Here is a 27176-nt window from a genome sequence, read left to right on the forward strand (position 1 = left end):
TCTGTTAACTCATTGTTTGTACTGTTCTAGTATACTATGTCATGAGTTGATCCTTGAATGGTTTCGTCAAGCTATAAGATTTGTACAGTATTCCACTTAATAGTAAAGTGTAATTTGAGTTTACGTAAAATCGAGATCCACTCATGTTTAGTTCTTCAATATTTGAAAGCCTGGATTAATTTAATTACTACCTCGTATCAATTTTTTGAAAATATGTTAACAATTTCTTGGATCTGGCTCTTAAGTACTTTTGATTGAAAACCTTTGTTTTTGCTGTGTTAGCTAATTTCAGGTTGATCCTACTATTGGGAAAAAGACAGCAAGAAAAAGACAAAGTACTTCTTTCATAGATACAGGTAACTTGACATGACTTTGCTTGAACTAAATTTTTTATATCTAGTATGTGATTTCTTTTTCCCTCCTATTTCATTAGACATCAAATCTGTGGAGATACAATTTCTTTTTTCAGAATGGTAGTTAGTATCGAGTTCACCAAGTCCTCATCCCGATCTAAGAAAAGTTAGTGCAAATCTATGTACAATTTGCTGATCTCTAACTAAGTGTATGCGTACTTTTTAAAAATTAAGGTGAATTTTCCTTCATTCTCTGCACCAATCCCTGGGCAAAGATCTGCCAATTGGTTGAATACTATTAAACCAATTCTGACTTGACATCCCTGGAATATTGTATATGAAGACTTTTTTTACTGCAAAAATAAAATGGAAATGTATTCAGAACTGTCAATTAAATGTTTTAAATTTAGTTGAATTTAGTTAGTGTTTTCATTGACAGTTAAGTGATCAGACGCAATTGTTGTAATGAAATGTCCACTAAGTTTCTGCAAAAAAAAATCTTAACTAGAATAGTAGCATCTGGATGATTATAATATTTCCGGACATCTAAAAGCCAAATTATCTGAATTAACATCAGATTTATTTTGTTACACACGATTGCACTGTTAGCATAATTATTTCTAAAGTACTTTGGTTCCAGGTAAATGTCGTACTCGGTGAGAATTACTACTTACAATGTTTATGATAGCTAATATTATTGCATATCTTTTTTAAACTGACCAAAGCTGGCACCTGCCAATGTTCTAATTGAGAAAACTTTGACTTTGTGTGTGTGTGTGTGTATGTATAATAAAAACACTTGAAAGAAGTTGGTTGCAACTAAATACCATGTCTGTTCTGTATTTGAAATAGTATTGTTAGTTATGTAATGCTTTTCTGTTTGATTTTCTGAAAGTGGTATTCCTTACTTGTATATAAATAGGATAATGCTTATAAAGAAGAGAAAGTAATTTTTCAGCTGTTTAGTTAGTTTGACACGACATTTACTTGATAATGCTCGTCTGCTTTTGTTATCCCTGAATTGCAAGTCTTTTTGTTTAAGAAATGATCCAAACTCTGCTAGCTTTCCAACAGAAATATTAAAAAGTGTACTTTGACGTTCGTGTTTAAGAAATTATACATTTATTTTTGTGAAATGATTTTTAAAATAGGTGCAACATGAAGTTAGGAAAGTGAATGGGATGTTCTGTTTATAGTGAAGCAAATTTAATACAAAATCGGGACGGTTATGCTTCAGTTATACGTGACACTGGTGAGATCACGAGTAATGTATACAGTACTGTTATCCTTTTTAAGGAAATATGTAAATGCAAAAATTGTTCTGAGAAGGTTTATGTGATGAACACATGGAGTGTTTGGATTGCATTGTGAGGCAAGGTTAGGCTAGGCTAAACTGATATCCACTGGGAGTGAGGCGATTTAGTTGAAATGACACAGAGACACCCTGACAGGTTGGATATGGAAAGGATGTTTCCTCTTGTGGGATAATCTGGGCTAGCAGTCACTGGTCTTAAATGGAAATTTTTAAACATTGAGAATTCTTCATCCAAAGGCAGTGAAGCAGAGTCTCTTGAATATTTAAAGCAAAGGTCGAGAATTTTTGGTAAGCAAGGGAGTGAAAGGCTATCAGGGGTAGATGGGGATTTGAAGTTAGTCAGATTTTATTAAATGAGCAGTCTTTAAGAGGCAAAAATGGCCACTTCTGTTCTCAGTGCAGATGTTATATGTATGTTGGTTCGCCTTTTCTATTCTTTGCTTCTGAAATAATACTGTCATGCTGCAACTCTGTTTGCAAGTACAGGTTGTATTTCGCTAACCTGGCACCCTCTGATCTGTCAACTTCTCTGTTTCAGTGCCGGCAATATGGTTCCAGTTCTGGTCTGTGTAAAGTTTCAGTTTGGGTGACAAGTATGGAGTAGGACTGGCCAGTCTCCATCTGCATTTATTTTGGTGAAGTGATTTCTTTTCCTGTCTGGAATAATTAAGATCATAATTTATGGACCTTTCCATAAAATTACTTAATGGTTCACAACTTGGTGTAGGAGGCACTAAAATGTTTCAACCTTTCTTGGGAACAAATGCCTCCTATTATAACAACTCCTGCACTGACTGACCACTTGACCTTCTTTGACTTCATCAAGTTTTCCATCCTTTGCTTTCTTTGCTAGAAAAACTGGCCTGAAAGTGGATAAATCACCAGGATCCGATGGTCTACACCCCATAGTTCTAAGAGAGATAGCTGAAGAGATAATGGAAGCATTAGTGGTGATATTTCAGAATCACAAGAATCAGGGAGAGTCCCAAAGGACTGGAAAATCATGAACATGACACACCTGTTTAAAAAGAGACTAAGGCAATGGTTGGAAAATTACAGACCGATAAGCCTAACCTTGGTTGTGGGTAAGATCCTGGAATCCATTGTGAAGGATGAGATTTCTAAATGCTTGGAATTGGTAAAATATGGTAAAGTCGGCATGGTTTCATCAAGGGGAGGTCATGCCTAACAAATCTGCTAGAATTGTTCGAGGAAGTAACGAGTAGGTTAGACCAAGGACAGCCAATGGATGCTATCTACCTGACTTGAAGAGCACCTTTGACAAGGTGCAGCACAAGAGGCTACTGAGTAAGATGGTGTTAGAGGCAAGATGCTAAAGTGGATAGAAGGTTGCCTATCTTGGCAGAGAGTGGGGGTAAAAGGGTCCTTAGGATGGCAACCTAAGTGGTTTTCCGCAAGGCTTGGTGTTGGGACCACAACTTTTCATTTTATACAGTAATGATCTAGATGAAGGAACTGGGGGCATTCTGGCTAATTTGCGGATTATACAAAGATAGATAGAGGGATGGTTAGCATTGGAGAGGCTACAGAAGGATTTGGACAAGTTGGGAGAGTGGGCAAAAGAGTGATATATGAATACAATGTGGGAAGGTGTGAGGTCATGCACTTTGGTATGAAGACTAGAGGTATAGACTAATTTATAAATGAGAAAATTCAGCTGTCTGAAGTGCAAAGAGACTTGGGAGTTCTGGTCCACGATTCTCTCAAGGTAAACTTGCAGGTTTGGTAATTGGTTGGAAGGCAAATGCAATGATGGCATTTATTTTGAGGGGACTTGAATATAATAGCAGGAATGTACTTCCGAGGCTCTGTAAGGTTATGATCAGCCCACATTTGCAGTTTTGGGCCCCATATCTCAGGAAGGATGTACTGACCCTGGAGCGTGTTCAGAGAAGGTTCACAAGAATGGTCCCAGCAAATTAAAGCTTAATTTTGAGGATTCTGGGTCTATACTCGATGGAGTTTAGAAGGATGAGTGGGGGGATCTAATTGAAACATACATAATACTGAATGGCCTGGGCAGAGTGGATGTTGGGAAGATGTTTCCATTGGTAGGAGAGACTAGGACCCGAGGCCACAGCTTTAGTGTAATGGGAAGACCTACTAGAATGGAGATAAGCAGCAACTACTTCAAGCAGAGTGGTGTGAATCTATGAAATTCACTGCCATAGAAGGCTGTGGAGGCCAGGTCATTGTGTGTATTTAAGACTGAAATAGATTCTGGATTGTCATGGGGATCAAGGGTTACGGGGGGGAAGGCTGGAGAATGAGGATGAGAAATTTAAGCCATGATTTAATGGCGGAACAGACTCGGTGGGCTGAATGGGCTAACTTCTGCTCCTATGTCTTATGGTCTTCCAATCACAAGGTTGCCATATTAAGGAGACAGATCTGACTAAAGGTTTATAAAATCATGAGCGGCATAGATCGTTTCCCTAGGCTTGGAGAGTTTAAAATTATAGGCATATTTTTAAGGTGAGAGGAGAAAGATTTATAAAGAATATGAGGGGCAACGTTTTACACTGTTTCATGTGTGAAATGAATTGCCAGAGAAAGTAGATGCAGGTACAATTAGTATTCAGAAGACATTTTGATAAGGTTATCAGTAGGAACTGTTTGGAAGGATATGGGCCAAGCGCAGGCAAGTGGGACTAGTGTAGTTTAGGAACTTGGTTAGCGTGGACCAGTTGGTTCAAAGGGTCTGCTTCCATACTGTATTACTCTTACTGGTTGATAGAAAGGAATCCTGCAGGCTTCAAGGGGTAAGATATTTGTAGGATCAAAGCATAGTGTTACGACACTGGGTAAACCCTCCTGATTAATTTAGCCCAGCAACACACAAGATTTATTCTGTGCAGTAATCTGTGAAAATTCGATAGGCTAAGAACTAGTTAAAGGAAAAATTAACAACTCTATTTCTTAACGTATAACAGCATAATTAACTAACAACTATTTATAATTTCTTCCTCTAACGTATCTTTTACTTTCCCTTCTGTAATACTAGTCCAATAAAACTCCCAATTAAGATTTACAAAACAACACTTATCTTAAAACCAGGCAGCTTTCAGTTTTGTCTGAATTTCTGCTGTCTTTTCTTCTTGGGGAGTCTGCTTCACAGCTATATTTCAGGCAGTCTTTTTACATGCTAGTGGCTTAGCAGTTCTCCTCTCAACTGTTCAGTTTTCCCCAGTTTTGTACCCCAAAGCATTGGATTGTCATTGGCTTTTAAGATTGTCAATATACTAAATTCAAACTGGATTGAAGTTTGGTATTTTTCAGGGTATAATTTAAACTGGCCTAATTCAAATCTGTTTTGTCATTTCCAGACAACTAGCTAATTTAACTTTCGACCAAATGTTACATTGTTACCTTATTGAGAACACTTGGTGCTGTCAGGTAGCTCTACCAGCTTTCTTAAAGGTACATACATCCACATCTTCATCACACAGTAATCATTTTGAGGTCAGGATTGACGAAAGCTCGATTTTCACGTGAAAGTTTTAGACTGACTTATAGTAACTCTTTACTTAGTACTGCAGTTTTATATAAAATTTTAAATGTCAAAATATCTGCAGTTTGAGAGGCTGTGTGTACAAGGGCCAAGCACATTAGGATTGGTCTGATGGGAGAACTGAATTGGTAATAATAAGGATGCACTGAATACTTGCAGATTCTGGTTTCTGCCATGACGTGACAAAAGTAAATCCCCTGTTATGGTGGAAGTAACATGGTAACTAGACTCGACATCCAGCGATCTAACCTAATTTTTAGGGAAAATGTATTCATATCCCCCTACACCTAATTGAAGTCTAAATTTGATCAATAAATCTAGAGTTAAAACTAGTCTCAGTAATGGTTACCGCAACTACAATTGTTGCAAAAGTCCAACTAGTTCAGGAAATCTTTTATGGAAGAAAATCTGTCATCTTCACCTGGTCTGGCTTATGTGTAACTGCAGATCCATGATGCTTTCTTAACTGCCTTCTGAAAGTACCTTGTTTGCCACTCTGTTCAAGGATTGTTAGGAATGTTGAATAATTTCTGGTTTGCTAGTGAGACAGGGGGAAGAAATATGCCTGCCATAATTTTTACAATGAATTTTCATTTCCAGCTTATTCAGAAATTGTTTTCAGCTGAGCCTAGCATTGGAGCTAAACATGGAATTGAACAGCTGTGTTGAGAATCTCCTTCTCTTTATGTATCCATGTGATTTAGTCAACAGTCAAAAGCTTTTTGTAAAAATGACAGTTTCGCTATTTGGTTTGATTATGATGTGATTCAGTGTCAATTTCGTACTTTCTACTTGCCTAAATTGAAAATAAATGTATCTCTTTAAACTGTTAAAAGTAATTTTGCAAGAAGTGAGTCTGACCCAAATGTATCAACCTGCTACTTATTTCTGTACTGTATACGGATTTGAGAGATATCCTGTGAAAATTGCTGTTTGTCATGAACTAGTTTGGAAGGGTAACTGAACACACTCCCTTTCTAATATTATTACACAGAATTGCAGCATGAAGGATATTGCTTATTACATCTTGTCTTATTATTTTAATATTTCCCTGATTGCATTAAAAGGCTAGTTGAAATATGGAGCTATAGTAGGATTATAAAACAAGAGTTTGCTATTTATTCCCTCAACTGTTTTGTCCCCATCTGTTCTATAATAACCAATAATCTGCATACTGTGATGCTGTTACCAAACTTGGCTTTCTATAAGAAGACAAAGAATCACATTGTGTATGCGCTTAAAACACTTAAATTTCCAAAATTGTCAATTGAAACAATTTGACTTGACACAATACGAAAGGTGTCCTGTATTTGTAAAAATCATGCAAAATGGCTGACTGCTTACCTTGCAGGTGGTGCCTGATGTAAAATTTCTTTTGGGAAAATTGAAGTCTGTGGCACAGAAATTGCTACTTTAAAACCAGATTTCTTCTAGGCTGTTGGCAAAATCCATTGCTTTGCAGAGCAAAGTCTGGGTCATTGACAAAAGCTTTAAAATGGAGAAGATTAGTCACTATCCTCAATTTTGGAAATTTTGTTTGTTTTCCTTTTTTCACATCTTGTAATATTTGCTGTATTAAAGCTGTGAGTGCTACATTTTTCAAATTTATTGGTCTTACTCCTAGGGCTATTTGACATGGTTTGCATGCTATAGTGAAGAATTGCTGTCTTGATTTGGTAATCAGAGGCTTAGTCAAGGAGGCAGGATTTAAATAACCCTAAAATTGAAGCCAGGTGTTAAGGTTTAGGGAGGAGATGCTAACATCTTACAAATTGGACAAGATGTAGCTAAATGGAGATGTAAGTTGAAGGCAAACGCCAGAAACTTTGGTAAAATATTGCTCCCTCACATCTTGCTGGATCAAGCATAGAAGCCGTGAAGGAAAGGGTGCATATCATGTTGACTGGGCTTCGTGTGTATGTTGGATAACAAGTGTCAACCAATTTTCACTCAAACTATGAAAGTCTTGTTCACTAAAGTTTGTAACTTCAGCCCATGTTTGATTATCAGATGAAACACGTACCAATCCCAGTGTTGGTGTTTGAGCATGGTGGTTCACTTAGTGTCTTGAGAATGCTGACCATGATTTGGCAGACCTGTCCACACTGACCAGACATCCCAATCTAATCTAGGCACACTTGCCAGCATTTGTCCCATATCCCTCTAAACCCTTCCCATTCAGATGCTTTTTAAGTGTAATTGTACCAGCCTCCACCACTTCCTCGTGCAGCTCATTCCATACACGCACTACCCTTTGCATGAAAAAGTTGCCCCTTAGGTCCCCTTTAAATTATTCCCCCTCACCTTAAACTTATAACCTCTAGTTCTAGACTCCCCCCAACCCAGGGAAAAAGACCTTGTCTACTCAGTGGTGCTGGAAGAGCACAGCAATTCAGGCAGCATCCGACGAGCAGCAAAATCGACGTTTCGGGCAAAAGCCCTTCATCAGGAATAAAGGCAGAGAGCCTAAAGCGTGGAGAGATAAGCTAGAGGGGGGTGGGGAGAAAGTAGCATAGAGTACAATAGGTGAGTGGGGGAGGAGATGAAGGTGATAGGTCAGGGAGGAGAGGGTGGAGTGGATAGGTGGAAAAGGAGCTAGGCAGGTCGGACAAGTCAAGGGGACAGTGTGGAGCTGGAAGTTTGAAACTAGGATGAGGTGGGGGAAGGGGAAATAAGGAAGCTGTTGAAGTCCACATTGATGCCCTGGGGTTGAAATGTTCCGAGGCGGAAGATGAGGCGTTCTTCCTCCAGGCATCTGGTGGTGAGGGAGCGGCGGTGAAGGAGGCCCAGGGCCTCCATGTCCTCGGCAGAGTGGGAGGGGGGGTTGAAATGTTGGGTCACGGGGCGGTTTGGTTGATTGGTGCGAGTGTCTTGTAGATGTTCCCTAAAGCGCTCTGCTAGGAGGCGTCCAGTCTCCACAATGTAATCTCCTAACATCCTCCTCGCGTTTCACCCAGCTTAGTATCATCAGCAAATTTGCTAATGTTATTACTAATACCATCTTCTATATCATTAACATATATTGTAAAAAGCTGCGGTCCCAGCACTGATCCCTGTGGTACCCCACTGGTCACTGCCTGTCATTCCAGGCAAACCAGCCCCAGCCTAATCAGCCTATACTTACAGCTTAAACCCTCCAACCCTGAGGGGGGCAGCAGAAATTGATCTTTTTTACATTTTCAGAAAGCTTTTGATTAAGGTCCCACGTGAGGTTACTAAGCAAAAGTAGAGCACTTGGCATTGGGGGGAATTTGCTGGTGTGGATGATGAACTGGTTAACAAACAGGAAACAGACTAGGAATAAATTGATCATTTTTTTAAGTTGACAGGTTGTGTCTCATGAGGTACTGTAGGATCAGTGTTTGAGCCCCAGCTTTTGGGCAGCACAGTGACTCTGGTTAATCTCAAAGTGCCAAGGACCTAGGTTTTATTCCACCCTCTGGCAACTGTGTGGAGTTTGTACATTCCCAAAGTGTCTAGTTTCCCCCAGGTTCTCTGATTTCCTCGCACAATCCGAAGATGTGCATGTGGATCTGGGTGGGATGCTCTTCTGAGGTTCAGTGGTAACTTGATGGGCTAAACAGCCCGCTTGAACACTGTAGGGATTATGTGGATTCTATTCTCAAAGTATCAATTGTATGTATAAGGGAGTTAATGGTTGTTTTTGTTGGATGGCAAAATTTAGGTGGAAGTAATTTCAGCTTGGAATCACACTTAAAAAGAATTTTGGAGTGAGTCTGCAAAGATTTAGTATCTGGAACACTGAAGAAATTAAGTAATTTGTATATCCAAAGCAGCTAGAGAATTTGTTAAATAGAAAGACAACTTTAAGTTCAAAGGAATTTGACCTTTTAATTTAAAGGATTGCAGCTAGAAGCAAGGATACTTTGCTTGGAGTGCACCTGGGCTGTTGTGTACAATTTTTATCCTTGTCTCTGTGAAAACAGAGGTCATAAGAGGTTCACCAGAATAATTCCTGGGGTCAAAGGTCTTCACCCCACAGGTTGAAAACAAGCTAACTAACAGTAATACTGGAAAATTAATGGATATCCATTTTGAAATGTACAAGTTAATTTGAAGCAGAAGTCTCACTAGTTTTACTGGGTATTCTGTTAGACTGTGAGGACAGTTTGGTTTACTAAGGCAGTTGAATCTCTTGTCAAGAGGAAGAAGGCGGCTTAGGGCGCTTGAGAGTTACATGTTAGCCAGGGAAGACCTAAAGAGAGAGCTAAGAAAACCCAGGAGGGTACATGAGAAGTCATTGGCAGGTAGAATCAAGAAAAACCCCAAAGCTTTCTATTGATATATCAGGAATAAAGGAATGACTAGAGAAAGAGTTAAGGCCAATCAAGGATAGTAATGGGAAGTTGTGTGTGGAGTCTGAGGAAAAAGGGAAGTGCTAAATGAATATTTAGTGGTGTTTGTCATTTTTATAAATGACTTAGATGAGGGAATAGAAGGAAGGGTTAGTAAATTTGCAGATGACAGGTCGGTGGAGTTGTGGATAGTGCCGAAGGATGTTGCAGGTTAGAGATAAGCTGCAGAGCTGGGCTGAGAGGTGGCAAATGAAGTTTAATGTTGAAAAGTGTGAGGTGATTCATGTTGGAAGGTGCAACAGGACTAGAGTACTGACTGGGCTGATGGTAAGATTCTTGTTAGTGTCGAGCAGAGAGATGTTGGTGTCCATATACGTAGATCCCTAAAAGTTGCCACCCAGGTTGATAGGGTTGTTAAGAAGGCATACGGTGTGTTAGCTTTTATTGGCAAAAGGATTGAGTTTTGGAAACATGAGGTCATGCAGTAGCTGTACAAAACTCTGATGCGGCCGCACTTGGAGTATTGCATACAGTTTTGGTCAGCTCATTTTAAGAAGGATGTGGAAGTTTTGGAAAGGGTTCAGAGGAGATGTATGAGGATGTTACCTGGTGTAGAGGTGAGATCTTGGATGGAACAGTTGAGGGACTTAAAGACTTCATTCGAGAGAAGGTTGTGAGGTGTCTTACTTGAGACATACAACATAATCCAGGATTAGATAGGATAGACAGTGAGAGCCTTTTTCCTCAGATGGTGATGGCTAGCACAAGAGGACATAGCTTTTAATTGACCTGAGATAGATGTAGGACAGATGTCAAAGATAATTTCTTTACTCAGCTGTAGGGGTGTGGAACGCACTGCCTGCAACAGTAGTAGACTCACCAACTTCAAAGGCATTTAAATCGTCATTGGATAGACATATGGATGAAAATGGAATACTGTCGAATAGATGGGCTTCAGATCGTTGCACCGACCTGTAGAACCATCGACGGCCGAAGGATCTGTACTGTGCTGGAATGTTCTAAGGGTTAAATAGATTGGAACTATACTGCTGGAGCTCAGAACAATAAGAGGTACTTTTTTGAAAACAAGGAATGATAGTATCTAGAAATAGGAGTCTGAACCTGAGCCTCCAGTGGTACGTTGATTTTTCTTTTGCAGGTAGTGAAATTTTTTTAGTTCTCAGCTCCTTGGTAATGTGGAGGTCGAAATGGAAATGTATAGGTTTAAGAATTGATTCCTGTTGTCTTACACGTTTTTAAGCATACGAAAATTGTTAAAGACGTTGGTAACTTTGAATAGCGGAGCGAGTTTGAAGAGCTGAGAGTGAGTGGCTGTTTGTTAAACCTCCCACCCCGCAAAATGCTTTGGGCTGTTAACATCTTTCGTGTTATTTTCTAGTTGTCGAGAAGAGAAAGGAGACCTCCTTTGTTGCAACTGAATTGTTAGCTGTAAATAAAGTTGTTAAATTGGCGCTTTGCTTGTCGTCTCCCTCGTTTGTAACCTGGAAGGATGTTGGCAGTAGCTATGAAGAGGTTTCATTCAGTAAAAGGAAATAGAGAGAAAGGGGTGAGCGGATGCGCAGAGCAACTGAATCCGGGGTATTGCAGGGGGTGGGGGTGGGTGGGCAGTAATAAATAGCAGCCCTCGCGCCGTGCTCTCATTTCGACCCGGAGCTCTGAGCCGCTTTGTGTGTAACTCTGTTGAAGTCAGTTGAAGGCCGCTGCGGGGCTTTGTGCTCGCTCACTTTCGACGTTGAGTGAATCGCGCTAACGGTTAGGGTCAAACCCGGCTGACAGGGTGGGATGGCGGTCCGTTATTGCCGCAGGGCGGGGGAATCGCTAACGACCGGGAATTCCTTGTAAATGTGCGCCATCAGCTTCAATCCCGAATGGAAGTGGGGCGCGCAAACCACCGTCGTCTTTGAAGCTAAAATACGCTTGGATGAGAAACGTGCGGCGAGTAGTGCAGGGATTAGTGTGGCGGGGTGTGAAGTTGGGGGTGGTCAGAATTGGTGAAGCGGTTTGGAGGTGTTTCTGTTGGTTATAACTGATGAAGGTTGGTGGAGTGTGTAAAATGGCGGCCCCACAAAGCCAGGCCGGCCGGAGATGGCCACTGCCTGGGACCCGGATCGTGCCGCACTGCGGCACTCTCTCTCTCTGCCTGCGAGATGGGGAGAAACCGAGCTGGCTTTAGATCTGCTGGGTGGGTCGGGGGAGGAAAGTGTTCCATGTGCCGCAAACCATTTACTAAAGCAGAAAACTGAGGCTATTTCCCATCCCCCCCCTACAAACTCTCCATCCAATCGACTCCTTTTACACCACCACCATACAAAAGAAGACCTAATTTTACTCTTCACTTACTCCCCACATAGGTAAAGCAAGATGTCTGACGAAGGAAAGCTTTTTGTGGGTGGTCTTAACTTTGACACGAACGAACAGTCCCTGGAATCCGTCTTCTCCAAATATGGGCAGATCTCCGAAGGTTAGTATCTGGTGTGGGGCAGCTAAATATAATTGCACTGTGTTGACAGCACTTAAGTGGGATCTGGTTTCGAATGGACGTCTTTGGAAGCTTGTTAGAAGTGGATTTTTTTTTTCTTTACATTCTTCATCTTCAGTATAGAATGAAACAGTGAAATTTTTTAAAGTGCATGCATCCCCCACGGCATTGATGCCTTAATTTTAAAGTTTTAAACAGGCTGATCATTTCTCTGTTGACTGGTGCTGAGGCAGGTAATTGAAGAAGGGCAGCAGTAAATGAGTTATTGTGGGAGGGTGCAGTATGTGTACTGAGAAAAACCTTTTATATTGCTGTAAGTACTGACATAAGTAGTTTGAGCCAAATGGCTTGTTTCTATAATTTGATGTAATTCTGTGATAGTCTGTAAATGTTTTTAAGCTGTTTCAGTCATAAGGTGGCGTTTCGTAACTTGAACTGTTTTTCTCCAACTGCTTTAGTTATTGTAATTAAGGACCGCGAGACACAGAGGTCAAGAGGGTTTGGTTTCGTCACCTTTGAAAATCCTGATGATGCAAAGGATGCTATGTTAGCTATGAATGGAAAGGTACATTTAAATACCCATTGTTTCTGCAAACTTTACAATTAAGGTGTCATAAGTGGTACATCTGCTATTTTAGCATAGGAAATGGATTCATGCTATTCTCTGTCCCACTATTCCAGAGACCTGAGCACATAATCCAGGGTGACTCTTCAGTATAATATGCAGAGAGCAATATCAAAGGTGCTGTGTCTAGGATCAGATGTTAAAGAATACCCTGTCTGACCCCATAGGTGGATAAGATGGTGCTTTTTGAACTTAAATAGGAGAGTAAGGATTCCTTAGTTAAACATTTATTACCCATTGGCATTACTAAGGAAAATTTCTGTTCCCTGGCCATTTGGTCACACTTCCTAGAAACTGTCTCTAGTTTAACCAGGCATTACAAGTTTGTGTCCTGTTTGATGCTCAGCTTTGAATCCTGTATCTATTATAAAATACTTCCACCTCTAATGCCCCACCAACTCTACCCATTCCTTGACCCACTTGGTAAAATCATCTCCAGAATCTGTTACCTGATGTTTTTACTTATAGACTCTGATTTTCCAGATTGCCAGCATCTAAAATATTTTGTTCTAGTTTTCCAATGCTGTCCTGATCATTCCCCTATCTTCCTCCTCTGAACTTGCTCCATCTGTTGTCAATTTTTGTCTTATTGCAATTCAAGTGCCTTTGGATTTCTATTATAATAGTGTTAATGTTTTTCAATAATTACAAGCCATCTGTTGTAATTCCCTGTCATGTGGTAATGATTGCACTTTTTAAACAAGAAAAAACACTCAGTCATAACTTGATGTAAAGAAGGTCATACTCGTACAGTATAGAAATAAGCCCTTTGGTCCACCACTGCTATGCTAACCAACAAAGATCAAACTATACTAAATCCCATTTGTCTGCACTGGGTCCAATTAGATTCTTAAATGTAGCGAGAGTACCTATTTCCACCACCCCCTCAGGCAGCACATTCTATATTTCTACCACTCTGTGCGTGAACTATGCCCTCTAAACCACATTTTCCTTGCCATAAACTTATGCTCTCTAGTCTTCGATTCATCTGGCATGTGGAAAAGGTTCTCATAATCTACACTGTTTGTGCTTTTCATAATTTGGTTTACTTGATTAGATATATTTCAACTTTTTCTGCTCCAGGGAAAACAAACCCAGCGCATTCAGTTTTTCCTCATAACTAAGATTTTCATCTCAAGCAATATCCTGGTCAATCTCCTCTGCATCCTGTCCAGTTCATTCACATCCTTCCAATAGTGGAGTGACCAGAACTGCGTACGCTATAAAACACTGGTTAGGCCGCAAATGGAACAAGGGTGTAACAAGACCTCTTGTTCATACATTCTACAGCTTGGCTGGTGAAGGCAAGTATGTCTTCACCACCTTGTCTACCCATGCTGACATCTTCAAGGATCATAGGTATACAGTTTTGAACCAAAACCAAGAAAGCAGCATGTATTCTAAATTCCTTAAGCATTGAGAGTATGTTTACCATACTTTTACGTATTAGTTATGAGATTGCATTTACTTCAGAAGTACAGATGCCATAAACATCAAGGTCCCTTTTTTCCTCCGTATTCCTAGGGACCTTTCATTCATTACCTTCCTTAATAGACCTCCCAACATGCATGTCCTTCCTTAATAGACCTCCCAACATGCATGTCCTTCCTTAATAGACCTCCCAACATGCATGCCCTCATACTTAACAAGATTAAATTCCATTTGCCATTGTTCTGTCCAATTTACCAGACGATCAGTATCGGACCATAGCCTGACACTGTCCTCGCTACCTGCAATCATACCTTCAAACTCCTATCCCAAGTTGGTAACGTACGGGCGGCACGGTGGCTCAGTGGTTAGCACTGCTACCTCACAGCACCAGGGTCCCAGGTTCGATTGTAGCCTCGGGGTGACTGTCTATGTGGAGTTTGCACATTCTCCCTGTGTCTGCGTGGGTTTCCTCCGGGTGCTCCGGTTTCCTCCCACAGTCCAAAGATGTGCAGGTCAGATGAATTGGCCCATTGTGTTAGGTGCATTAGTGAGAGGGAAATGGGACTGGGTGGTTTACTCATCAGAGGGTTGGTGTGGACTTGTTGGGCCGAAGGGCCTGTTTCCACACTGTATGGAATCTTAATCTAATCCAATCATAACAAGCAGCAAGGGTCCCAGCACTGATCCCAAGGTCTTAAAGAGATCCAGTGGCTCACTTTTGCTGTTGACTGCTTTGTGCTCTCACAGCACTTCAGGGTATCCTGAACATTGTGAAAAATGCAGGAACTTCCATAAGTGGTGCCATTTGACACTTAATAATTAAGTTGTCACTTTTCTTTGCAGTCTGTTGATGGGCGTCAGATTAGGGTAGATCAAGCTGGAAAATCCTCTGGAGAACGGTCCAGAGGCTACAGGGGTGGAAGTGCAAGTAGTCGTGGATTTTTCCGTGGAGGATCTGGGCGTAGAGCCCGTGGGTTTTCTAGAGGTATGAAACATTAACAATTATACTTTTAAAAGAATTTCACCACTTCAGTGACTACATTCAGCTAATCTTGAAAAGACTGCTGTGTAGACATTTTGCTGCTCCCTTCATCTGTTACATTATTGAATTTTTATAATAAAGAAGTTACTGTATTTCTGGTCAATGTATAGCAGTTTTAGAATAACTTATTTTCAGCTCATAGTGACCATTTGGTTATGTTTAATGTGGTTTGAAATGAATGTTTAATTAAATTCATCATTATTTGGATCCTTATGCAGGTGGAGGAGATAGAGGGTACATGGCACGATATGATTCAAGAAGTGGTTATTCTGGGTCAAGAGACTACTATAACAGAGATAGGTGAAGATGTTTCTTTGTTATTTGTTTTAGATATTTTCAACTCATCCTGTTACTATGTACCTCTGGAACAGATGGGACTTGGACTCAGGCGTTCCCGTCCAGAGGTTGGGACATTACCACAGCCACAAGACCCCATGATTGGCTGAATATTTTTATAAATAACTATTTGCTCTGAATACTGTCTTCAGTTCTGATCTCCCCACCGTCAGAAATATTTTGTTAAACTTGAAAGGGTGCAGAAAATATTTACAAAGATGTTGCCAGAAGGTTTGAGCTACAGGAAAAGGCTCAATAGGCTGGGACTGTTTTCCCTGGAGCGTTGGAGGTGACCTTGGAGGTTTACACAATCATGAGGGGCATGGATAGGGTAAACAGCCAAGGTCTTTTTCTTGGGGTGGGCGAGTCAAAAACTGGAGGGCATAGGTTTAAGATGCTGTACTGTACAACTCAATAACTATGGCAATAAATGATCTGGAAAACACTACAGGGATTTTTGTTTGTCCCTAGGAGTCAAGGGAGCTATGGCGGCGGTGGTTCCTACAGGGATAGTTATGACAGTTAAGGTAGGTGCCACTAAAAATGAAAATTTTTAAGTGAAAATTTATTGGGTTGGGGTTACACTTCATATCTTCTGGTATGATGTAGTTATTTTGGTAAGCAGTCTATTTGCACTGTGCAGTGCAGTAGTGCATTTCAGCATTGTCCACACAATTTGAATTATAGAACCATAATCTCTATACTGAAAGCTCAGTACAATGTAATATTGATTCTTCCTGTTGTACCACTCAACAGTGCATCTCCTGGGGTGGAAAGTTTTACTAATGGTAGGTTCTGGCCTTGCAGGTTGAAAGAACAGGTTCTTGGTCTGTGCTATACCATAGTACTCAATCCCTGCTACTAGGTTGTATAAATTAACTGCAGTAGCACAATATTTGTCAAACTGGTTCATACTGCCATAGTTTAGTGCATTCTTTTCCATTTTGACCCTGGCCTTTTAAACTTTTTAGCTCCTAATCTGCATGCCATTCTTATTGCCATCTGTTCAGGTAACTTAACAGATTTGTCCTCCCATCTAATCATAGGCACTACAGTCTTGAACTAAAACCAAGAAAGCAGCATGTATTCTAAATCTCTAAAGCATTGAGTATCTTAACCATACTTTTATGTAGTTCAAAAATCTCAGATCCAGTCCCCTGTTATCTTCCCATAATGTATTAATTGTGAGATTGAATTTACTTTGGAAGTACAAATGCCATAAACTTCAAACGTCATAATCTTCGGGTAATGTTCTACTGTGCCTGATAGCTCTAAAAGATGATCCAATTCAGTCCATAACACTGATCTAGCAATAGGAAGAGGAAGCTATGATTACTATTGCAGTCTTTTTACATTGTACCTGCTTCTTGTTCTCAGCTACACACAACGAATAAATAAATCTTCCTGACTCAAGATCGTCCTTCCTATGGCTGTATTTATAAAGATTTTCGGAGCTTCGTGGATTCGTATTGTGTGCTTGTATTCTCACTGACTTGTAGTAATTCAGTTTGGCCTTGTTAATCACAGCCTGACAGCTTCTGACATGAGGATGCACACTAAGTGTTGGCTTGGTAATATTGGAATTAAACAATGAAATAATAAGCATTCTCAGGCAGATGGCAGAGCCCTCAATATTTTTCTTAGTAATATTTTGAGGTTTTCATTTTACTTTAGAACCATCTTGTTTTTGTCTTTGCTCAAATACTTCCTGTAAAGTCTAGTTATTTTGGAAATGAAGTTGCGGGGTTGACTGGAATTCTAGTAAAACAAACATGTAAAAGGGGCTTATAGTGTGTTCTCAATCTATTTTTATGCTAAGCAAACTGATGTTTTATAGAAGCTGAACAAGCTGTGGTCTTTATTTCAAAATAAAGGCTTTTATAGCCACTTATTCTTGTTGCATTTTAAAAAACAAATGTCATCTGAAACGTTCCTTTAGTGTAGCAGGGTAGGAAAGCAACATTGGAACGGAAGATGTCCTCTGTCTCACAAATCGTCTTGATACTGCTGAAGATAAAAGGCTTCATTTTTAACTTGTAATTGGACTTTTGTGCATCTTTCAGTAGTTTCAAGAGTTCTGTACACTGTAAATAATCAGTTAATCATGTTCCAAATTCTTCAAAATTTACAAATGAAGTCCTGAGCAATGTACCTTTATAAGTTGACATGTATTGGATGAGAAATATTTGAAAATGGCTTTCTTTGTGTTGTATGTTCAAGTGGTTTAGAGTTGACCTTTTGTACTGAAACAGGCTTCACGAAGCCTCATTAAACAAAATACGTGACTCATAACCCTGATCTTTCTGTAGTTGGATTCTTATGGGATGGGATGTAGTAGAAAGGGTATAGGTATAGATTAATTTTGCAATCCTGTAATGTTAAAAGTAGTTGGAAAGTCAATTTTAAAAATTGGTGATATTAGGAGCTAATTTGAGCAAGCAACGAAGTCTTTAATTGCTATTCAATTATAAATGTAAAACCACAGTTGATGCCCTTCTTAGTTTGAAAGTTAATTGATGAGATGATTGCCAGTTTAGGATTGAGCAACCTGTGGCAAAGGCTTTTTCAGATACTCTATATTATAATGTTTATATTGTATAGTATATAACACACCGTCAAAAGGTGTGTTGACCTAAATTGAAATCAGAATGGTCCCTTTTCAACAGTTGTAGGCATTCTAATTATTACTACAGTACCAGTTTTCCCATGTAACTGGCATGCCTGAGGTAATTGCCAGGTATATTGGTTATTTGAAATTATTCCTTAGGTTGGATGCTGAATCTGTTGTACTTGCCTTTCATTTTAGATCATTGTTTTCAAAGCAGGGTTATGAGGAAAAGTGCAGTTGAGGATAATCAGATTAGCCATGATCTCGTTGGCAGAGCAGACTCCAATTGAATGGTCTACTTCTGCTCCCTTGTCTTATGGTCTTATAAATAGCTTAAGTTTGTAGTGCTAATTTTCTTCATTACTTTATGCAAAAGGGTAAATTCTGAATGGGGGATATTGCCATATTAGTTTGAAAAGAGCTACTTCTGGTGCCAGCTATCAAAAGGCTGTCTTAGTGTTGAAGAATTTTGGGTTTTTTAAATCTTTTTTCCCTTTTCATGTTTCTCAAAAACTGGTAGCTTTATTGTGACCTACTTGCATTGAGTAATTGATTACCAAATGGAAAAGTTCCATTCCAAAACTTGCTACTTTATGGCTGACATGATAATACTACTACTAGCGGCTGGCTGATGTATGAAAGTTTCTTTTTTTAAGAGTTCAGTTATCAGAAGCATCAGGATAAAAGTTATCAACATTTCACAAACTGTCTCTGTTGCTATAAAATTGGACACAGCTAAATTAGGTGAAAATGTCTGTTCAGAAAGGTATTCAAGTCCATTTAAAGATTTTTATAACGCTTCACAACTTCTAAGGATCTTTGCTAACATTTGGAAAGAAATGGCCATGGAGAACGAAGTGCTGTGCCTTCTTCAATGAAACCTGAGATGAAAACAGCACATGGCTAAGTGCATATGTGGATATAGTCCTAGATTTGAGGTAACTCTTTTACTCTCATAGGCAGTTTCTGTTGACTGTTCATTCAAAAGACTGAAATAATGTGCTTGTGAAATTTCATTTATTTTATTGGGTTAGTTCTTTAGCAGAATCCAATTCATAAAATTGAACACCACGCCAAACCTTACTATAAAGCTTTATTCCTTGATCTATTCATTCAGTTGCTTGCGGTATTCTATTCCATTGACATATAACAGTGAGTACTCAAAAAAAAATCCCTTTAAAAGAAATTGGACGTTATAACATTAGTGGCACAATTTGTTCCTTTAACTAGGATTTGCCTTGTGACTTTTTTCTGAAAATTGTTAAAAATTACATTAAATTGTTAAGCCTGAAAGTTTCATTTTGTTGAGTTGTTCTAAATGTCCAAACATAACTAATAGTCTCTCTTCATATTGCAGAATGAATCTGCGTGATTTCAAGTGAATAATGATGTTGATTGCCCCTTGACACTGAAGGCAGAGGAAAGCCTGTGGGGGTAAGTTTGATTCACATTTTCACTAAGTTGCATATGTAATTGTATGTTAAGTTTGAGACAGGTTGATTAAATGTTTTGACTCCTAAATTGTCTGTCTACTTTTACTTCCATTGAAGTAAGGCTTAAACTAGTGCCGTTGTCCCTTGGTCAACTTAGCACTTTTAGGTTTCTTCTCCGTAAAGAGCAAATTGTCTTGCCATGTTGAGCCAAGTAAATAAAATTGGTGATTTAAGGAAAATTACCATGAGGCTCAAGATGGTTAGAGGCACACTTTAAATGCATCAGAGACTGGTGTGTACTTTATACTAGTATTAAATATATTAGAAGAGCACTTCCAGAGTCTCCCTCTGTCAAGGCAGCCATTGAATTCACATTTTATGTTGATCTTTGTAGTACCTCCTTGTCAAATGAAAAATATACATTACAGTTAAAGTTTGTTATGTCCATAGGTGATCCAAGATAATAATATATATGAAAGATCAACTTTGTGGATATTATCAAACAACTGGATGTATAAATGTTTGATTTTATTATTGAGGTAAGATTCTGAGCTGAATGAAAAAGTCCTATTGTATAAAAAGTAAAACATTAAGTAGAGCTCTGATGAAGAGTCACTGTGCAAAATTGGAATGGTAGTAAACAGTGTGAAGGTTGCCTCAGTGTATAAAGAGCTCTTGATAAAATGGGCCAGTGGGCTGAGGAGTGGTCGTTGGAGTTTAATTTAGATAAAGGTGATGTTCTGCATGTCGGAAAGGCAAAATAGAGGAGACTTGTACACTTAATGGAAAGGTCCAGGGGAGTGTTGTTGAACAAAAAGGCCTTGGAGTGTAGGTTCGTCATTCCTTGCATGTGGAGTTGGAGGTAGATAGGATAATGAAGAAGGTATCTGGTATGCTTTCCTTTATTGGTCAAAGCATTGGGAATAGGATTTGGGAGATCATGTTGAGGCTATACAGGACATTGGTTAGGCCACTGTTGGAATATTTAGTGCAGTTCTGGTCTCCTTGCTATAGGAAAGATGTTGTGAAACTTGAAAAGATTTACAGGTATTTTGCCAGGGTTTTAGCTATAGGGAGAGGTTGAATATGTTGGGTTGGTTTTCCCTGGAGTGTTGGAGACTGAACGGTGACTCAGTGGTTAGCACTGCTGCCTCTCAGCGCCAGAGACCTGGGTTCCATTCCCGCCTCAGGCTACTGTCTGTGTGGAGTTTGCACATTCTCCCCGTGTCTGCGTGGGTTTCCTTCGGGTCCTTCAGTTTCCTCCCACAGTCCAAAAATGTGCAAGTTAGGTGAATTGGCCATGCTAAATTGCCCGTAGTGTTAGGTGAAGGGGTAAATGTAGGGGAATGGGTCTGGGTGGGTTGCGCTTCGGTGGGTCGGTGTGGACCTGTTGGGCCGAAGGGCCTGTTTCCACACTGTAAGTAATCTAATCCTAAATTGACTGGGGCCATTTTCCCTGGGGCTTTGGAGGTTGAGAGCTTTGAAAGGGACCTGAGGGGCAACATTTTCATGGAGATGGTAGTGTGTATATGGAATGAGCTACCAGAGGAAGTGATGGATGCTTGTACAATTATAACATTCGAAAGGCATCTGAATGGGTACAAGATTAGCAAGGGTTTAGATAGATGTGGGGCTATTGTTGGCAAATGGGACTAGATTTATTTAGGATATCTGGTTGGCATGGATGAATTGGACCAAAGGGTTGATTTCCGTGCTGTACATGTCTAAGTTTTGTAGTTGTAGAGATATGGTAACCTAACTCATGCAGATCCTAACAGTATTTTCTAATATTCTTCAGTGTATCATATTCAAACAGTGGTGTTGAACCTGCAGTACATTGTGATCATATTTTTAAAGCATAATCCTCTGTTGTAGCGTCTAGTGTCTTAAATGGTATTATCATCCTGTTCCATTATGTTGACTTGTTTTAAATGTGAAATGTCTATGGTCTAACATTTTCCCTTTCAATCCAGTTTTCTTATTTCTTGTCTTGTTAAAACTTTTAATCCTTTTTTAGGTACAGTCTCACAGTGATGGTCATTCTTCAATGATTTATCCAATTCATCCATCAAGTTGAGTGAAAATAGTTGAAAATCTTTTCCCAGAAGGCTGTGGAGACAGAATCATTGAATATTTTGAAGGCCAAGACGGATTAATTTTGGAACTTTGAACTTTATGGGAGCCTAAGATTATGGGAAATTGGCAGGAATGTGGAATGTGAGACTTAAGATCAAATTAGTCATGATGTTGTTAAATGGTGGTGCATACCTGAGAGGTTGACTTACTTTTGGTACTCCTATTTCTTATCCTGAACGGCAGCTAACCTTTTACACGGAGATTATTGCTTACAGACATTGACTATCAGCATGCAGCACAGACCTGGCTGATCTGCATTAACCTCAAGAACATTGACACTTGTGGTAGAAATCTGCACACGTGTTTTTCCAATTTTTATTGTTCAGTATCTTGTTTGTTCTAACTTCATGATAAAATATGTATTTGATCTGAAGGTTGGTGATTGCAGGCAGAGGATACTGTAAAAATACTAAGTCTGAAAGGGTGGCACTGGAAAACAGCAGGTCAGGCAGGATCAGAGAAGCAGGAGAGTTGACATTTCAGACGTAAGTCTAATGAAGGGCTTATGCCCAAAACTTCGACTCTCCAGCTCTTCTGATGTTGCCTGTCATGCTATGCTTTTCCAGTGCCACCCTTTCCGACTCTGATTTTCCAGTATCTTCAGTCCTCACTTTGTCCTAGTTGGAAAAAACTACTGCAAAACTAACTGCTGGAGCCAAAGGAAATAATGGAAGATTGTGCAATTACAAACTACTATTCCTTTTACAGTGTTCAATAAAATATTTGAAACAAAGCTACCTGTTTATGATTTGAAATGTCTAAAACTTGATATTTACCTTCTCATAATTCCAGCCAACACAATGTTGAAATTCAAGTGACAGGTTGGACTATGTAGCATCTGATAACTTAACAGATTGATACTTTAAAGTTGTGCATTTTTAGAATTAGTACTTGCGTGAATCAGATGTTTGCAAATATATTGTGCTGTGGGAACACAAGTAGTTGAGGTTATTTTGGCTTCGGTTGGATGGTTAAATAATAGCTCTTGAGAATTCTTGCCAGCATGCATGACTGGTTTCTGACAGACACTAATCTTCTCCAGTTTGTGCCAGCTTGGAGCTCACCTGAGGAAAATCATACACAACAAGCAATTACAATGGATAGTCTTGCGAACAATGCCATGATCATCTTTCAGATTCTTGTACCCTGTAAAGGATTGCAATATCAAATGTTAACATACTTTATTCCCCCTAGGCATATTCATTGAGTGTTGTTCTGGACAGTATAGCAATATGAGTTAGATTTTTGAGGTAGAAGAAGGACCACCTATCAATTGTCAAGTATGCTGTCTTATGATGAAATAGCGAAACCCATGATGTTGCCAGTATGTAACTGTTGGTTGCTCTTCAATATCAAATGACATTGAAGGAAAATTATTTCCTCCTGAGAAAAATATGTATTTTGGTTAACAGCTGTGTAGGATGATAGTGAACTCATTGTCGTTTGGTGGTTGGAAAACAAATGTTTCCAAAAGTGTATTTTGTCATGTTGACAGCAGTATTATCTTTCCAAGATTATTTTCACAGACTTTAAAAATTTTTAACAAAAATAAAATCTGAAGTGGGTATTTTCTCGGATTATTTTACATTTTGAGTTATGAGGAATTACCCACTCATGTTTACAGATAACTGAAGTACTTTAATGCTTGAAGAGTCCAGCAATTCAACCAGGGATTCACCTTTTTAAAAATGATTTGATCAACCTTTTATTACTACTTGTCGCTCATGAGCTAGAAACAAAATAATTAAAACCTCTTAATGTAATATGCCCAAACAAATTGAAAGTAATTTATGTTCTCTGTGTGTAATTGGCAAAAAATCATTAATATTGCCTTTCAAATACGTATATCGCATACAATTTTTTGATTAGCTTGCACTTGCCCTAACATTTGGACGTTTGCATATGGGAAAATTTACTACTGAATGAAGTAATATTGGAAAAAACTGGTAGCTTTGATTTGATTGTATAAACCAGATTGGAGACAGGTGAATAATGTAGGTAATTTTGAAAAAGAATTATTGCATGATCATGTCAACCATATTGTCAGTGTATGAAGTTTTGGTGGTACTTGTGTTATCAACAGCTGTTTTGAGCTGATAGGGATTTATGAAAGTTTTGGGAGTAAGTAATAGTGATTTGTTTCATTCAAATCTATATGAAAGTCTTGGGTTTTCATAACATTGCATTAACCCTTAATGAAATGTACAGGTTTGTCTGATTGTAAAATGTTATGTATTCGAAATGTTAATTTTTTTGCGTGCTTCACTAAATTGTTTTTTCATGGAATCTCTACAGTTGCCCTTCAGCCAAACAAGTCCACACCGACCTTCCGAAGAGCAACCCACCCAGATCCATTCTCCTACCCGATATTTACCCCTGACTAATGCACTTAACCTACACATCCCTGAACACTACGTGCAATTTATTATGACCAATTTACCTAACCTGTGCATCTTTAGATTGTGGGAGGAAACCGGAGCACCCAGAAGGAACCCACGCAGACAGTGGGAGAATGTGCAAACTCTGCACAGACATTTGCTAGTGGTTGGAATTGAACCTGTGTCCCTGGTGCTGTGAGGCAGCAGTTCTAACTACCGCCACACAGACACACACACCACCACCCCCCACCCCATTATAAAGTCTAAGATGTGACCAGCTTAGAATACTGAAGCTGGTTACTATAACTACTGCCAGCTCATTGCAGTAAGAAAGGAATTTTGCCAAACTGATAGCTTTGAGGTAATAGCTTCAATTGGTAACTGATCTGTTAAGCTTTCCATCAAAATAATTTTGTTGCTTTTTTTAGCAAGTTGATGTCAAGTTAGCAATGTGGGTGACTTGATTAGATCATTGTTTCATTTCATAGTCATAGAGGTGGACAGCACAGAAACAGATCCTTCAGTCCAACGTGTCCATACCAACCAGCTATCCTAACCTAATCTAGTCCCACTTGCCAGTACTTGACTCATACTCCTCTAAACCTTTCTTATTCATATACCCATCCAGATGCCTTTTAAATGCTTTAACTTCACCCGCCTCCCACTTCTGGCAGCTCATTTCATATACGCACCACTCTCTTTATTTGAAAATGTTGCCCTTTAGGTCCCTTTATATCTTTACCCCCTCAGCTCTAAACTTATGCCGTCTAGTTCTGGACTCTCCCATCCCAGGGAAAAGGCCTTCTCTATTTTTCCTATCCATGCTCGTCATGATTTTTATAAACGTCTATAAGGTCACCCCTCAGCCTCCAACGATTGAGGAAAAACAGCTCCAGCCTATTCGGCTTCTCCCTGTAGCTCAAATCCTCCAACCCTGGTAACATCATTGTAAATATTTTCTGAAACCTTTCGAGTTTCACAACATCCTTCCGATAGGCAGGAGACCAGAATTGCAATCAATATTCCAAAAGTTGGCCTAACATTGGCCTGTACAGATTAGAACCAAAATTGTGTAGCATTTTCTGCTTGCATCAGACAGTGGAAATTTTCAGACTGTCATTCCACTGGAGAGTTTTTAATAAGAAGCACTGATTAGAGTGAAATGGTAGTCTTCCCCTTTATCCTCTTGCAATCCTGCCACTGCCAGAATTGTTGGGTACTTGTTTTCCCAATAATAGGAACTCGCTACACACTGGAACGACATGGTATCATCTTTGAGTTTATTGCAGAAGCATGGCAGTTATGTGGCTCATATGTGCAATAAATGACAGCTTCATAGGTGGTATAAGGTAACTTGAGCAATTCCATGTGTCCAATTTGCCATCTTGGGACATGATAACGTATTACACTAACCCATCTATTTGTGTAATTCAGTACCACAACCATAACAATCGCAATCACTATACGCTAAATTATAAGTTTCCAATTATCATTTGGCATAATCATGCATTTCTTTGAGGGCAGTAAACATTGCTGAGGAATGACTGTCACCCCTATTATATTATCAGTATATGCTATTTTTAATAACTTGTTCTGCAAGTTATACAAAGATTAATGTTCAGTTGAACCTAATAATGGAAGGCATTAGGGAGTAGAAGATGGATACAAATGACAAAAGCTAACTAGCTCACCTTTCCAGAAAAAAAAACCCTCAACTCCATTATGGCATCAAAGTGTTTTGTAAATGCCCCCAAGAATTCTTGCATCTTAGCTTTTATGAAAATCTAAATCAATTTGTTTACTGTGGAGCTTGGTAATTCACAGACCTAACATAGTGACAGTTTAAGATACTTAAGATGGAGCTTGTCCTGTCCATCTATTTCCTTTTGCTTTTTTTGCGTTTATTTTTTCATTCTCTCTTCCGTCTTCCCCAGCCATGGTCTCCGTGCAAACCCAATGGGCCTGATAGGGTGGTCTTTCAATGGTACATACTCGGTCCTACATGGCCTCAGCATGGGTTTTTGGTGTCGAGGGGGATTTCTTGAAGTGTGGTCCCACCATGACTATGCACTTAAAGCCTGTATTAGTTGAACTCTCCATTTTAAGTAGATAATCTAGTCCCACCTGCCAGTACCCAACTCATATCCTTCCAAACACTTTCTATTCATATCCCATCCAACTGTCTCTTAAATGTTACAATTGTACCAGCCTCCTCCACTTCTTCTGGCAGTTCATTCCATACACGTACCACCCTCTGCGTGAAAAAGTTGCCCTGTGGGTCTCTTTTATATCTTTCCCCTCTCACCTTAAACCTATGCCCTATAGTTCTCGACTCACCGACTCCAGGGAAAAGACTGACTATTTACCCGATCCATGCCCCTCATAATTTTGTAAACCTCTATAAGGTCACCCTTCAGCCTCCGATGCTCCAGGAAAGACAGCCCCAGCCTGTTCAGCTCCCTATAGCTCAAATCCTCCAACTCTGGCAACATTCTTGTAAATCTTTTCTGAACCCTTTCAAGTTTCACAACCTCTTTCTGACAGGAAGGAGACCAGAATTGCACACAATATTCCAACAGTGGCCTAACCAATGTCCTGTACAGCTGCAACATGACCTTGCAACTCCTAGACTCAATACTCTGACCAATAAAGGAAAACATACCAAGCGCTGCCTTCGCTATCCTATCTACCTATGACTCTACTTTCAAGGAGCTATGAACCTGCACTCCAAAGTGTCTTTGTTCAGCAATGCTCCCTAGGACCTTACCATTAAGTGTATAAGTCCTGCTAAGATTTGCTTTCTGAAAATGCAGCATCTTGCATTTATCTGAATTAAACTCCACCTGCCACTTCTCAGCCCATTGGCCCATCTGGTCAAGATCCTGTTGTAATCTGAGGTAACCCTCTTTGCTGTCCACTACACCTCAGTTCGTTCTTAATACTTTGTTCTTAAGATTCTGTACCTGGGTACTTGTATCTAAGGCACCATTATACACTTTTCATTGTACTTTTTATTGTCATGTACTTAAGTTCAAATCAAATTCTACATTTCAGTAGTTTGAACCTTTTGTCTTAATATTCTAACTCTTAGATCATGTAAGGGTACCAAATCCTTTTTGTGACTGAGCTTGATAGTTGACTACTTTCAAAACTGCATCAATTTATGCCACA

At 39.5% G+C, this 27176-nt stretch overlaps 1 protein-coding gene across 17 annotated transcripts; it reads left to right on the forward strand.

Moving 5' to 3' along the window:
* Positions 1-282: 282 nt before the first annotated feature.
* On the forward strand, positions 283-22360 carry LOC122565364 (cold-inducible RNA-binding protein-like). Of its 17 annotated transcripts, XM_043721255.1 has the most exons (10): positions 11166-11289; positions 11889-11998; positions 12475-12581; positions 14916-15057; positions 15333-15414; positions 15922-15977; positions 16828-18996; positions 19416-19492; positions 19942-20030; positions 21509-22360. In XM_043721255.1, exons 2-6 carry the CDS (start codon positions 11899-11901, stop codon positions 15974-15976), a joined length of 486 nt encoding a protein of 161 aa, XP_043577190.1. In that variant the 5' UTR covers positions 11166-11289; positions 11889-11898; the 3' UTR covers position 15977; positions 16828-18996; positions 19416-19492; positions 19942-20030; positions 21509-22360. The 17 variants fall into 17 exon arrangements, with proteins under 17 accessions (XP_043577192.1, XP_043577195.1, XP_043577190.1 ...); XM_043721257.1 differs by lacking the exon at positions 11166-11289 and adding an exon at positions 283-356 and having other exon boundaries at positions 16828-19492; XM_043721260.1 differs by having other exon boundaries at positions 11146-11222; positions 16828-19492.
* The last annotated feature ends 4816 nt before the right edge of the window (positions 22361-27176 follow it).

This window comes from Chiloscyllium plagiosum, chromosome 31, assembly GCF_004010195.1.
Source record: "Chiloscyllium plagiosum isolate BGI_BamShark_2017 chromosome 31, ASM401019v2, whole genome shotgun sequence".
In the NCBI taxonomy this organism is placed as follows: Eukaryota; Metazoa; Chordata; class Chondrichthyes; order Orectolobiformes; family Hemiscylliidae; genus Chiloscyllium; species Chiloscyllium plagiosum.

Excerpts from the sequence above, each read along its gene's own strand:
- LOC122565364 (XM_043721257.1), top strand. The coding sequence starts at position 11,899 with ATGTCTGACGAAGGAAAGCTTTTTGTGGGTGGTCTTAACTTTGACACG. Across the intron at positions 11,999-12,474 it reads ATATGGGCAGATCTCCGAAG|TTATTGTAATTAAGGACCGC; the intron begins GTTAGTATCTGG and ends CAACTGCTTTAG. Across the intron at positions 15,058-15,332 it reads AGCCCGTGGGTTTTCTAGAG|GTGGAGGAGATAGAGGGTAC; the intron begins GTATGAAACATT and ends ATCCTTATGCAG.